This window comes from Telmatherina bonti, assembly GCF_933228915.1.
Source record: "Telmatherina bonti genome assembly, chromosome: 14".
Classification (NCBI taxonomy): Eukaryota; Metazoa; Chordata; class Actinopteri; order Atheriniformes; family Telmatherinidae; genus Telmatherina; species Telmatherina bonti.
The window spans coordinates 35,260,397-35,274,867 of record NC_136612.1 but is presented as its reverse complement, the minus strand read 5'-3'; the positions used below and the strand labels follow the sequence as shown (position 1 = coordinate 35,274,867).

The window sequence follows — 14,471 nt, the reverse complement described above, 5'->3', positions numbered from 1 at the left end:
TTTTATCTGCTGAAATAAAGGAGAAATGAATCAATCTGACTCTGAGCCAATCAGAGGAGGAGATGATGGAGAGGAGGGCTTCAGCTGAATGATGTGTGTTTCCTCTGCAGGTGGAGGTAGAAAGTGTGTGTGAGCCAATGTGTGTTTCCTCTGCAGGTGGAGGTAGAAAGTGTGTGTGAGCCAATGTGTGTTTCCTCTGCAGGTGGAGGTAGAAAGTGTGTGTGAGCCGATGTGAATCCAGCATCATGGATCAGGACAGAGAGGAGGGAGTCCCTCCCTCTAAAACCACTCAGAGGTCAGATATCCATCTCTAACTCTCCATGACTCTTCTCAGAAATCACAAAAACTCACATCAGCAAACATCTGGATTCACAGGAACCAGCCTGGACCTGGACCTAAAGCCAGACCTGCACCTGGACCTGAGCCCAGCTGTGTGTCCATGAAGAGCGACCGGTCGATGGAGAAACCTATTTATTTCAGCTCAGACCAGCAGTGAGTATCAGAGTCCAGTGGAGGTTCTGGATCAGGTTCCAGATGAAAACCAGTTTCTGTTGAATCATTTCTGGACGTCTGAGACGAATCTGCAGCATCATGTTTGTCATGTGATGGATCTGATTTGTCCTCCAGAGTCTTCATCAAACTAAATGTTCAATTTCAGGATTCAGCTGTGAAACCATGAAACCATCTTTATTCACAGGAATCAACCTGGACCAGGACCAGAACCTAGACCTGGATCAGGACCTGGATCAGCACCCAGCTGTTTGTCCTTTAAGAGCAACAGGTCGAAGGATCCTCCTCTTGCGTTTAAATCGGATCCAGAGAGGTGAGCTGTGTGTAAATGTTGCATCAGTTTGGTTTTATTCCAGCTTGTGTTTCACATCAATAATACCAGAGTATTATTCCGGATATACGGATCTATATATTAGTCCGGATATCTTCAGTATTTCCAGGTGAAATATCCAGATAAAGCTCTTATAATAAGCAGTTTTATGGGATGTTTCCTGTGAGCTGAGAATAAGCAGGAAGACTCTGTCTCAGTGCAGGAAACAGCATCTCCAGAATTCAGCTTTCTCATCTGTGGAACGTAGAAGCAAACGTCAGTTTTTCCTCCTCACATTCTGGACCTTTCCACAAGTTCTGCACATTCCCTGAAGCTCACTTACTAAGTGACCTGCAGTCACAACAAAGCAAACTTTTACTTGGTGAAAAACTCCAACATCAAACACATTTCTACTGGGAGCTGCCCAGTCTAACCAGTCTCATCCAAGCACATCCTGGCTGTGGCTGCCTTGCTCCAGGGCACCTCAGCACAGAGAGCACATCTCTCTGATACTGATTCCATCTTCCAGACCTGTAGTGTGCAGAAACAAAGCAAAACTAGAGCGTAGGGGTCTGGACCAAGAAGGCCACCGTATCTCTACAGGACTGCTTTGAGAGCACAGACTGGGAGGTTTTCTCTCAAGGATCTGGCTTGGAGGAGCACACCTCTGCTGCTTTGGATGACATCAGCTTTTCCACAGTGGAGCTACTGCCCACTAAAACAGTCCAGATCTTCCCAAAGCAGAAAGCTGCTTTAATGAGAGTGGGAGCTTCATGATGAAGGTGAGAGAGGCTGCTTGTAGGCCAGGAGATATGCTGACCTTTATGACCTCCCAGAAGAGCCTGGCAAAGAGTGTCAGAGAGGCAAAAGGCAGGTACAGGCAGCGGACTGAGGGGGACTTTGGAAACAAGGACCCCCGGGGCATGTGGAAGGGCATCAAACCCTTCATGACTGGAAGGACAACACCAACCTGGCCAGGTATGAGAGGGACCTTCCTGACACACTTCATGCTTTGGATGTTCTGATAAACAGCATTATGGGATGGAAATGGTGGGAGCTTCCACTCCAAACAGGACAAACAGTCATTTGTCCTTCAGAAGCATCAGGTGAGATCCACACTAAGGATTAACATCAATAAAGCAACTGGACCAGATGGACTTTCAGGCTGTGTGCTGAAAACCTGTGCTGACCAGCTAGCGGGGGTCTTTACCTCCATCTTTAACCTCTCCCTGCAACAAGCTGCACTTCCCTCCTGCTTCATATCCACCACCATTATTCCTGTGTCTAAACAGCCCTCCATCACATGCCTTCATGATGATTGTCCTGTTGGCCTCATCCTGCTCATTATGAAACGCTTTGAGAGGCTCATACTGGCTCACATCAACAGCAGCATCCCTGCAGACCTGGACAGTCCTCAGTTTGCATACAGAGCAAACAGATCTACAGAGGATGCATCTCCATCACACTCCACACAGCCCAGAAGCACCTGGACCAGCAGACAGCTACATCAGGATGCTCTTTGTGGATTCCAGCTCCGCCTCCAAGACTGTAATCTCCCATAAACTGCTCCAGAAACTCATCAGCCTTGGTCTCCTCACCTCACTCTGCATATGGATCATGGACTTCCTCACCAACAGGCCACAGGGGTGTGTTCTGGGTCTGGCCCTCTTCATCCAGGACTTGAAGCCCTCCATCCATTCCTCCAACACCATAGTAAAGTCTGCAGATGATAGCACAGTGGTTGGAGGCATCAGCAACAACGATGAGACCTCCTACAGCAGGAGGTCCAGCACCTGGTCGAGTGGTGTGCAGACAACAATCTGGCTCTCAACACGACCAGAACCAAAGAGCTTCTTGTGGATTTTAGAAGGACCAGTAGGACCATTCAGCACCCACTGTTCATCAAGGGAGAGGAGCTGGAAAGACCTGAATCTGTTCAGTTTCTTGGGAGCCACATAAGCAAAGACCTAACATGGTGGATTAACAGCTCCCATCTGGTGCAGAGAGCTCAGCAAAGACTCTTCTTCCTGAGGAAGCTGAAGCAAGCCGGTCTAGCAGCTCATCTCCTCACCAACAACAGAAAGCATCCTTTGTCAGGGCTGTACTGTGTGCTATGCAAGCTGCACGCCACAAAACAGATCTGTCCCGTGTGGTGAAGGCAGCACAGAGGATCATAGGAGCTGCACTCTGACCACAGAGGACGGCATGGTCCATCTTCAGAGACAAGACCCACCCTGCACACACTCACTTTGTTCCCCTTCCATCAAGGAAAAGATTTAGACATTTAAAACCCACAACCTCCAGATTGGCAAACAGCTTTTCCCCACAGAGCTGTTTCCTCCATCAAGCCTCTCCCCCCTCACTCCCCCACTCTCCCTCTTCATCCTCACTGAACTGCCAACATCATACTTGATCTGCTCCGTCTTCCTCTGGCCCACCTCAGCTTTTATTCCTCTCTTTTGTTCTGATTTTCATTCTTCTATTGCTGTGTTTTACATTTAATGTCCATTTCATTCAATATGCATGTTGCTGTTTTTATTGCCGAGTGCCAACAAAATGCTGTTGCCATGGTGACGTTGATGCAATGACAATAAAGGTCCTGATGTCCTTACAGAGTGGAGCAGCAGAGCTCAGAGCTTCCCAGTGGTCAGTCTGCCCAGCAGCATCAGACACAGCTGGACTCCATATTTCTGGTGTGTACATGTACAACAACTACTTCTCCATCTCTTCTGTTCACACTCATCTCCACGCTGCACTTTGTAGACCAGTGGATTGTCAGCGTGTCCAACATGGATCTGATGTTTGGCTCCATGCTTTCAGTCTGACTGTGTCCTTCATGTGGTTTTCTCTTCCAGCTGCTGGAGGACAACATCATCACTTTTGTGAAGAAGGAGCTGAAGAAGATCCAGAAGCTTCTGAGTCCAGATTACCCAGAATGCTCAGTGTTGGAGGGTGAGGATGAAGAGCAGAGGAAGAGCAGCAGAGAGGCATTAGTGAAGATCACAGTGGACTTCCTGAGGAGAATGAAGCAGGAGGAGCTGGCTGAGCGTCTGCAGAGCAGTAAGAGGATTTCTCTAAAGATTGAAGCTGCTGATAAATGAAACATTTACTGACGTCTCAACACGTGGAACATCACATGTTCACATCCTCCTTCTTCAGAGGCTTGAAATCTTTACTGACTCGTCTGATTTCTGCTTTTCATTCAGAACTTCTGGCTTCAGTTTGTGGCCGGAAACTAAAATCTTCTCTGAAGAAGAAGTTCCAGTGTGTGTTTGAGGGGATCGCTAAAGCAGGAAAGCAAACCCTTCTGAATGAGATCTACACAGAGCTCTACATCACAGAGGGAGGGGCTGCAGAGGTCAATGATGAACATGAGGTCAGACAGATTGAAGCAGCATCCAGGAAAGCAGACAGACCAGAAACAACCATCAGACTAGAAGACATCTTTAAACCCCCACCTGGAAGAGATGAACCAATCAGAACAGTGATGACAAAGGGAGTGGCTGGCATCGGGAAAACTGTCTTAACACAGAAGTTCACTCTGGACTGGGCTGAAGACAAAGCCAACCAGGACATCCAGTTGACATTTCCACTGACTTTCAGAGAGCTGAATGTGCTGAAAGAGAGAAAGTTCAGCTTGGTGGGACTTGTTCATCACTTCTTTACTGAAACTAAAGAAGCAGGAATCTGCAGCTTTGAAGACTTCCAGGTCGTCTTCATCTTTGACGGTCTGGATGAGTGTCGACTTCCTCTGGACTTCCACAACAATGAGATCCTGACTGATGTTACAGAGTCCACCTCAGTGGATGTGCTGCTGACTAACCTCATCAGGGGGAAACTGCTTCCATCTGCTCACCTCTGGATAACCACACGACCTGCAGCAGCCAATCAGATCCCTCCTGACTGTGTTGGCATGGCGACAGAGGTCAGAGGGTTCACTGACCCACAGAAGGAGGAGTACTTCAGGAAGAGGTTCAGAGATGAGGAGCAGGCCAGCAGGATCATCTCCCACATGAAGACATCACGAAGCCTCCACATCATGTGCCACATCCCGGTCTTCTGCTGGATCCTTGCTACAGTTCTGGAGGATGAGCTGAAAACCAGAGAGGGAGGAGAGCTGCCCAAGACCCTGACTGAGATGTACACCCGCTTCCTGCTGGTTCAGACCAAAGTCAAGAAGGTCAAGTATGATGGAGGAGCTGAGACAGATCCAGTCTGGAGTCCAGAGAGCAGGAAGATGATTGAGTCTCTGGGAAAACTGGCTTTTGATCAGCTGCAGAAAGGAAACCTGATCTTCTATGAAGAAGACCTGAAAGAGTGTGGCATCGATCTCACAGAAGCCTCGGTGTACTCAGGAGTGTTCACACAGATCTTTAAAGAGGAGAAAGGACTGTACCAGCAGGAAGAGAAGGTGTTCAGCTTCATCCATCTGAGTCTTCAGGAGTTTCTGGCTGCTCTTCATGTCCGTCGGACCTTCATCAAGTCTGGAGTCAATCTGTTCAGACAGAAGAGGTTTAAATTATTCAGAGATGATGTAAAAGATCTCCATCAGAGTGCTGTAGACGAGGCCTTACAGAGTCCAAATGGACACCTGGACTTGTTCCTCCGCTTCCTCCTGGGTCTTTCACTGGAGACCAATCAGAGACTCCTACGAGGCCTGATGACACAGACAGGAAGGAGCTCACAGACCAATCAGGAAACAGTTCAGTACATCAAGAAGAAGATCAGTGAGAATGTGTCTGCAGAGAGAAGCATCAATCTGTTCCACTGTCTGAATGAACTGAATGATGGTTCTCTAGTGGAGGAGGTCCAACAGTCCCTGAGATCAGGACGTCTCTCCACAGATAAACTGTCTCCTGCTCAGTGGTCAGCTCTGAGCTTCATCTTACTGTCATCAGAAGAAGATCTGGATGTGTTTGACCTGCAGAAATACTCTCCTTCAGAGGAGGTTCTTCTGAGGCTGCTGCCAGTGGTCAAAGCCTCCAACAAAGCTCTGTAAGTACATATATAGCAGGATGTGGAGAAACATACTGATGCTGCTTTTAATGGACATCATGGAACACATTACTGCTGGTCTATTTCCTCTCCAGACTGAGCAGCTGTTCCCTCTCAGATGGAGGATGTTCAGCTCTGTCCTCAGTTCTCAGCTCCCAGTCCTCCAGACTGAAGGAACTGGACCTGAGCATCCAGGACTCAGGAATGAAGAAGCTGTGTGATGGTCTGCAGAGTCCACATTGTAACCTGGAACGTCTCAGGTCAGTTTCTCTGCTGCTCTCATGGTTTTCTCTGTGATGCAACAATCTGGAACATTTTCTAAACTACTTTGAAATATTGTGAATGAAATATGTGCAGAGTAACACATCATGCAACATGAAAGAAACATTTGTTTTATTTAGGACTTAAAGGAATAAATGAGCCTTTAGTTAAATAAAGATGTTCTACTTTATCTTCAGCTTTGGGTGAACCATGGCTCTGGTCCTGCTGCTTTATCACCTTGTTTCCATCCAGTGTTGCAGTCAGATAGTAAACAGAATGACCTCCAATGGTTTAGTCCAGGTTATTTTCCTTTTCCCTGATGGAAAACATGATGGAGTAAAGGAAAGGTGGTGGGATAAATTCAGAGGGAACCAAGAAAATATTCCAGCGTTGCATCGAGAATCCGACCACAATGACCCTCATCTGTGATTTTAGTCTGAAGCTCTTTAACGCAGATAAAAACCCATCAAATAAAACAGAAGAAAGTAGCGAAACAACATAAAGTATCATTTCAATAGAATATAGCAGAGAAGAATGTTTTAGTTACATGAAAACTGAAAATACTGAACATGGAAACAGGTGAGATCATATCTATCTGTATATAATTATAACTTTAGACGTGTGGTTGTTGTGAAACCAGCTGTACCTTTATACACTTTATCATTCCATGGTAAACTGAAGATGTATTATTGATTATTGATCAAATGAAAAATGTTTGCTGATTGTGAGATATTTGTAGCTGATTGGAGAAATTTGCACAATTTCGACAAAAAACTTGACTCAGTCCAATAAAACCTTCTGGATAAAGTAAAAACAGTGAAACTTTTCACAGCTCCTCATTAGAAGTTCAGCAGATATTCTGCCTTTACAGAACTTTTTTCTTTTTTAAAGGAATGTATCTTAGTTGTTCCTTAACATTAAATGTGGCAGAAATTTAACACAAATATTTTGTTCAATTCCTTCTCTTCAGACTGAGCAGCTGTTCCCTCTCAGAGAGAAGCTGTGAAGATCTGTCCTCAGTTCTCAGCTCCCAGTCCTCCAGACTGAAGGAACTGGACCTGGACCTGAACATCAAGGACTTGGAAATGAAGCAGCTGTCTGTTGGTCTGCAGAGTCCACATTGTAACCTGGAAACTCTCAGGTTGGTTTTACTTCTTCAGCTTCATAAAGTCTTTGTGATCCAATAATGTGAAACATTTCTGGACTATTTAGAAATAAACAGAATGGAATTTCTCCAGATGAACACATTAGCATGAAAAAGGTTCTTGTTATGTCAGTTCATTCAGCCTTACCTGATTTAGCTCATGTAGCTACTAACCGACTGGAAGATGGACAGAACAAGTCCAACATATCAACACTTATTCATTTAAAGGAAATACTACACAAAGCCCAAAATGTTGGCTGGTCTCTGGAATAAACCTAAAGCAATATTAGTCTTATATATGAAGAAAAGAATAGATGAGTGTTTGGCTTCATGTTCCTGTTTTTTCCTCCCAGAAGAAATTTTCATCATTTTTCTTTGTTGCATGAGTCTCTCAGCTCATCATCAGCATTTAATGTGGCATCATTTTAAGACAAATCTTCTTCATTTTCAGACTGAGCAGCTGTGTCCTCTCAGGTGAAGGGGTTGAGGTTCTGTCTTCAGTTCTCAGATCCCAGTCCTCCAGGCAGACAAGGCTCAACGTCCACGTTTCAAGGTTCCTTTCACACTCACTTGCATGTAAACATGAAACTAAATGTGTTCTCAGGACCAGCAGTGTAGAAAATCCTAAAATAACATCTACAATAGTTTAGTCCAGTGTTTGTCAGTCCTGGTCCTCCAGTACCACTGCCCTGCATGTCTTAGACGTGTTCCTACTCCAACACACCTGATTCAGATTCCTCAACTTCCTCATCAAGTTCTTTGCAGCCTGTAAATGAGCCGTTCATTTCATTCAGGTGTGTTAAAGTAGGGCTGCCTCTAAAACATGCAGGGCAGTGGAACTGGAGGAGCAGGACTGGAAACACTGGTTTAGATTTACACTGGTTCCCATCCATGTGACCCCACTCCACATCACCATGACAACCGTGTAACACCAACCATCCACCCAGTGATGATTCCCCGTCTAAACTACATTTATGGCTCCTACAAATACCATCCTAGTGGGAGAATTTGGGCTTATTTGCAGACAAAAGTCTTCAGATCATTACTTGGTCAGTCTTCTCTATATATGACTCAGTTGCTTCAGCCTCAACATGCTGCCAAAGTCAGACCTCATCTGATCTTTTAATGCTCCCTTATACTTATTCCAGGACTTGACAAGACCTGTCTTTCCAGGCAGAAGCCCCCACTATAAGTCCCTGGAAGTACAGGCAGACACAAGTAGCTCTCTTGCTGCTGGTTTATTTGAAGACGTCTCCACAAATTATCCTGTAAAAACTGAAGGAAAATATTAAAAGAAAAAGATGCAGAGCCTGTCAGTCTTACAATAATATCACACACAGCTTGTAAAAAAGCTTTTACCAAGTAAAATCCAGACAAAAACCAAACTTAAAGATGGAATTGTTTACTTGGTGCAGAACAAGAACACAAACATCCAGTTATGGAAAGAAAAGAAGTATTTTAACAGTATGACTGTTGCAGCCACACTGTGGAAGGCTTTACCATTATTTCTACATAGTTTGGTCTCCATGGAAACTGAGACTCTGAAGCAGCAAAAGTCTTATTGTCATGTCTTTTGGCCAAAGACAGGAGTAATTTCATATTGTTAATGATGTACATAAAAAAGGTAAAAACAAGAGTTCATAGTTAATAAATATGAAGAGTAAGTTCAATGATAAAAGGATAAAATATGTTAAGATTAAAAACTAATCAGCGTGAGACATCTGTAAGGCAGTAATCTTTGTGATATGGAACGTGCAGTTACCTGAGCGAGTGAGCGTTCTTACATAGAATAGTTCTTTGACGTATCTCGCCTCGGACAACACAAGTGAAGAAGCAGCTCATGAACACTAAATGTGTCCTTACACGCTTGTGTCTTGGAAAAACTTTAGTCTTTGTGAGTATTGTTGTGTTGAGAGAACACTGACATATGCGTTGGTATTATTGTCGTTGTTTAAAATGTGTTGGTAATGTGATACTCAATGTGATATGCACGTTATGCTTAAGCTAGGCCAACCAACTTCAACTGTGGCATTAGGATGTGTGTATTAGCTGGTAATTAGTTTGTTCTTTTCTGTATGTTTCAGTTATAAAAATGGAAATGCAAATATAATAGTTCATAAAGATCTTCAGTGATAACAAGAAAAGCAAGCCTTGTGTGGAGAACTTTATATTTGCTGCTTTGTTCGCTGCCTGTCTAGCTTCACATAGTCACGTGTTGTGAGGACAGCACACTGATGTCAGTTTGTTTTGGTTCATATTCACCTCCTATGTCTGTTTCTTTAGTTTTTTCTTTAATTTTAATTAGAAATGATGAAAAGTTTATAAATCAGTTAAACAGATTTAAAACAAAACAGTGAAACACTTAAGATCCTAAACAGTAAAACCACAATGAAACTCTGCAGAGTTCAACCTGATTTTCTCTACAGGTGATCTTTGAGGAGACGTTCAACATGAGTCCTGATCTTGTCATCTTCTTCTCACATGTCTTATTTGCATTTTTCTCTGAAACTTTCTCTCCAGGCTGAGTGTGTGTGGTCTCTCAGAGAGAAGCTGTGAAGATCTGTCCTCAGTTCTCAGCTCCCAGTCCTCCAGACTGAAGGAACTGGACCTGAACATCAAGGACTCAGGAATGAAGAAGCTGTGTGATGGTCTGCAGAGTCCACATTGTAACCTGGAACGTCTCAGGTCAGTTTCTCTGCTGCTCTCATGTTTTTCTCTGTGATGCAACAATCTGGAACATTTTCTGAACTACTTTGAAATATTGTGATGAAATATGTCCAGAGTAACACATCATGCAACATGAAAGAAACATTTGTTTTATTTAGGACTTACAGCGTTGCTTCTCAAACCTTTTACAGTGTGTAATACCTGAGAAAATATCCAGGTCTCTAAGTACCATCATGACCAACCTGAACATGCAGTACTGAAGGCTTACCCTGTTAGCTATGTACACTTCACAAAGGAAGCATGTTTACTCCTAAAATGAGGATTATTTATTGATAATCGTTGCCAGCCACACAGTACAAAACGGCAGCATTATAGCAGGCACTTAAACTCATCCTAACAAGGTGTGTGTACCAGCCTTTTTTAATTTAATTAAAGGCCGTGGGAGCGTAAACGGCATGTTTTCATCCACACTTCCAACAAAAGGCTTCATTAAAATAGAAATGATTTATTTTCCATTCATCAAAAACAAAAGAAAGTGAAACTAAACTTATATAAACTAAAAGTTACCAAACAGATTCTGTTTGATTTAATTTAACAAAAGTTAATAAAAGTAATTGAAAATGGTCAAAAACCAAAACCTTCCTAACGACAAGAAACCCGACATTGTCTGCCAAATCCCTCCATAAAACAGCGACCCGCTCCCCAGACATGACAGATGTCTAACAAAGCATCCAGTCACCAGGTGAAATGTCCACATTATCCATAACTCATTCCATAATTCATTACTGGGTAACTTAACACATAATACAGTTAATAAATGAAGTTAAATAATAACTAAGTTGTTCACTTTGGGCGTCATTGGGAAATATTTCCAGAACTGCTGTCTGAGGGAGGCGAGGTGTACAGTGATGCCGTTCCTGACACACCTTGGATTAACATGTCCCTTTGGTGACATTATTTTCAGTCTTTTCTAAGGGTACCATCATTTTATCCTCATTATTATTACTTTTGTCAGATTCACATTTTTTCTGTGACCATGGTGAGTTTTTCTGTTATTGACTGAAGGGAACCAATAATGTTGTTCATGTCTGTAATTCAATACTTACTGTGTATCATAATCATATTTATTAGCTACAGTGTGAGACATCACCCAACACTCCTCCTTGTCTCCCTCTGTACCTGGATAGTACCTCATAGTACCTGACATTACATGCATAGTACCTGACAGTACCTGATAGTACAAAGATAGTTCCTGATAGTACATGGATAGTACCTGGCCATACAAAGACAGTACATGCATAGTGCCTGATAGTACCTAATAATACCTAGATAGTACCTAATAATACCTGAAAGTACCTGGAGGTACCTGATAGTACGTGCATAGTACCTTGGTAGTACATAGACAGTACCTGAGGTCCAGACCTCGCTGTCCTCAGTGGTATCTACACGGCCATGACAGCCAACCAGCTCTTTTCCCTCTTCATCATTCCAGCTCTACAGCCTCTGTAGAGATGCTAAATAAACATCAAAACATCTCTCAACCAACCAGTTTCAGTGTTCAGCTTCAATGCAGAGTGAAATAAAGAAACTAACAGTTAAAAGAAGCCAGATAAAAGTTAAAGGTACAGGAAGTGACTGCAGCAGGATGCACACAGGTTGGTCCATGTACATTTACTGTGTGGAAAACTTTCTCCATGGTTTTCCTCTTTCTCTCCAGGCTGAGTGTGTGTGGTCTCTCAGAGAGAAGCTGTGAAGATCTGTCCTCAGTTCTCAGCTCCCAGTCCTCCAGTCTGACAGAACTGGACCTGAGTAACAACAACCTGCAGGATTCAGGAGGGAAGAAGTTGTCTGGTGGACTGAAGAGTCCAAACTGCAAACTGGAAACTCTCAGGTCAGGATTCATCGCACTGAGTGTTTAAAGGAGTTTTTATTCATGACTAACATGATACCTGCAGAAGCTGTTGTTGTTATTATGTGAAGCTTTCTGTGTGCTTCTGTTACACCTGTAATGACCACAGCTTAGGAATAATGTCGCAATGCTCTTTGTGCTGTTACCATGGAAACGTAATGCGCCGTTGTCAGTGTGATGGGCGGCGCCATCATCTGCTCGACTCTCTCCGTCTCTCCCCCCTGTAGGCGAAGCATCGCCCCAACGGTGCCGTCAGGTCGGGTGGGGGGATGTCGGGTGGGGGGGTTGGGGAGCAGCTGCACTCAAACTATGAACCGTGTTTACCAAAGCAGGACTCCAAAGTTTTATTGATGTATCAGAGAACTGATTCAGACTGGGTATAAAGTGCATTCAATGTCCCCTGTAAGAGTTGAAACGGCAGAAATCTATTTCAGCATCATCAGTCGGATAAAACTAACCTGTCTCACCATGGTCTGGAACCAGCTCACGTTCACTATTAGTGGGTAAACAATCCAACGTTTGGTGAATTCTGCTTCAAAATCCGTATCCTCTCCTCCTGTTTTCTTTCTTTTCTTCTCCTGCTCCTCTCCTCCTCTTCATCTTCACGACCCTAACACCTTGTAACTTGAACTATTTTTGGTTATTGCTTTTCCTCCTCTTCCTCTTTTCTTGCTCCTCTCCTCCAGTCTTTTCATTTTTATTCCATTTAATTGATCCAGTCCACTGGATTTACTGGGAAGTTCTGTGAAAAGACCATTCCAGTAAACCAGTTTACTGGATTTACTGGGAAGTCCTGTGAAAAGACCATTCCAGTAAACCAGTCCACTGGATTTACTGGGAAGTCCTGTGAAAAGACCGTTCCAGAAAACCAGTTTACTGGATTTACTGGGAAGTCCTGTGAAAAGACCATTCCAGAAAACCAGTTTACTGGATTTACTGGGAAGTCCTGTCAAAAGACCATTCCAGTAAACCAGTTTACTGGATTTACTGGGAAGTCCTGTGAAAAGACCATTCCAGTAATCCAGTTTACTGGATTTACTGGGAAGTCCTGTGAAAAGACCATTCCAGTAAACCAGTTTACTGGATTTACTGGGAAGTCCTGTGAAAAGACCATTCCAGTAAACCAGTTTACTGGATTTACTGGGAAGTCCTGTGAAAAGACCATTCCAGTAAACCAGTTTACTGGATTTCCTGGGAAGTCCTGTGAAAAGACCATTCCAGTAAACCAGTTTACTGAATTTACTGGGAAGTCCTGTGAAAAGACCGTTCCAGTAAACCAGTTTACTGGAGATGAATAATGGAGGGAAACAAAATGAAAGTAAATATCTACTATTTACTTACAAATAAACGGCTGGACTTTCCTGGTCAGACTGTTTTTAAAGCTTTCACCTGTCAGTCAAGCTCACCAAACATGACAACCTGCACATAATAAAACACTCATAATGTCAACATCATCCATCGTTCAGACGTGTAGGCTGGTGAGCTTTGCCTTGTTTGTAAGGGAGTAAGTCAGAGAGGAACCAAACCTGGGTAAATACTTGGTTTATAATAATAATAATAATAATAATGATGTTACAACTATCCAAGACTACATCCGTAGCCTACTTACCAGGAGAGTGGCGTGTCACGTAGTCGTATTGTCTGGAGTTTCTCCTGTCTTTACTTCTATGAAATGATGTGACCAGAAACAGATTTACCTGGTCACGGCTCCTAAACGTGCTCCAACCGGCAGTAAGCAGCAGGAATCCAGCAGACATGTATTGTCAGTTCTGTGTCTGGATGGAACATTGTTTTGCACTTCCTGGCCACCGTATTGTTTCTGTATTTCTGTTTTATTAGTTTTGATTAAAATGAATTTATGGACCAGTTTAACACATTTAAAAAACAGTCAAACATGAATATCTCTATAAAGCAGGTAAAGCAGTCTGCAGTTAAACCTGCTGGTTGAACCAGGAAGTCTTTGAGTCGACGTTCAACGTTAGTTCTCATTCAATCTTCTCACATGTGTCATTTTCCTCTGGAACTTTCTCGCCAGGCTGAGTGTGTGTGGTCTCTCAGAGAGAAGCTGTGAAGATCTGTCCTCACTTCTCAGCTCCCAGTCCTCCAGTCTGACAGAACTGGACCTGAGTAACAACAACCTGCAGGATTCAGGAGTGAAGAAGTTGTCTGGTGGACTGAAGAGTCCAAACTGTAAACTGGAAACTCTCAGGTCAGGATTCATCACACTGAGTGTTTACAGGAGTTTTTATTCATGACTTACATGATACCTGAGAAGCTGTTTGGATGAATATCTACAGTGGCCTTGAAGTGTCATTGCAGTACAAAAACCACAACACTCCACAATTAGCAGCAATACAAAGGGAACAATGTGAGACGAGTCCAGTTCTTCATTCAGCTTTACTTTCACTGCAAGTCTGTCTAAGTTTTTGTGTTTTCTGTTAAATTAAATTCAATTAAACTTTATTTATATAGCGTTAAATCACGGCAATGCCATCTCAAGACGCTTTACAGACAGGAAAAAAAAACCTAATGAAAGCCAATTCATAACAGCCTATATACGGAAACCAACAGATTGAGTTGGAGGCTCCAACTCAATCTCCCATCCTGAGCAAGCACACTGGCGACAGTGGGAAGGAAAAAACTCCCTTTTAACAGGAAGGAAACCTCCGGCAGAA

General features: G+C 43.3%; 1 protein-coding gene across 1 annotated transcript in view; it reads left to right on the top strand.

Moving 5' to 3' along the window:
- Positions 1 to 245: 245 nt before the first annotated feature.
- Positions 246 to 14,471, top strand: part of LOC306765674 (uncharacterized protein) — a gene marked incomplete at both ends in the record, with an annotated part of 28,392 nt that continues 14,166 nt past the window's right edge. Inside the window, 14 exons of the mRNA XM_079253158.1 lie at positions 246 to 295; positions 376 to 492; positions 1,545 to 1,798; positions 1,853 to 1,926; positions 2,014 to 2,237; positions 2,353 to 2,604; positions 3,435 to 3,513; positions 3,676 to 3,880; positions 4,027 to 5,815; positions 5,911 to 6,075; positions 7,047 to 7,217; positions 9,741 to 9,905; positions 11,605 to 11,778; positions 13,832 to 14,005. Of these exons, the coding sequence (XP_079109284.1) occupies positions 246 to 295; positions 376 to 492; positions 1,545 to 1,798; positions 1,853 to 1,926; positions 2,014 to 2,237; positions 2,353 to 2,604; positions 3,435 to 3,513; positions 3,676 to 3,880; positions 4,027 to 5,815; positions 5,911 to 6,075; positions 7,047 to 7,217; positions 9,741 to 9,905; positions 11,605 to 11,778; positions 13,832 to 14,005 (3,893 nt within the window). The remainder of the gene's footprint in view (positions 296 to 375; positions 493 to 1,544; positions 1,799 to 1,852; positions 1,927 to 2,013; positions 2,238 to 2,352; positions 2,605 to 3,434; positions 3,514 to 3,675; positions 3,881 to 4,026; positions 5,816 to 5,910; positions 6,076 to 7,046; positions 7,218 to 9,740; positions 9,906 to 11,604; positions 11,779 to 13,831; positions 14,006 to 14,471) is intronic.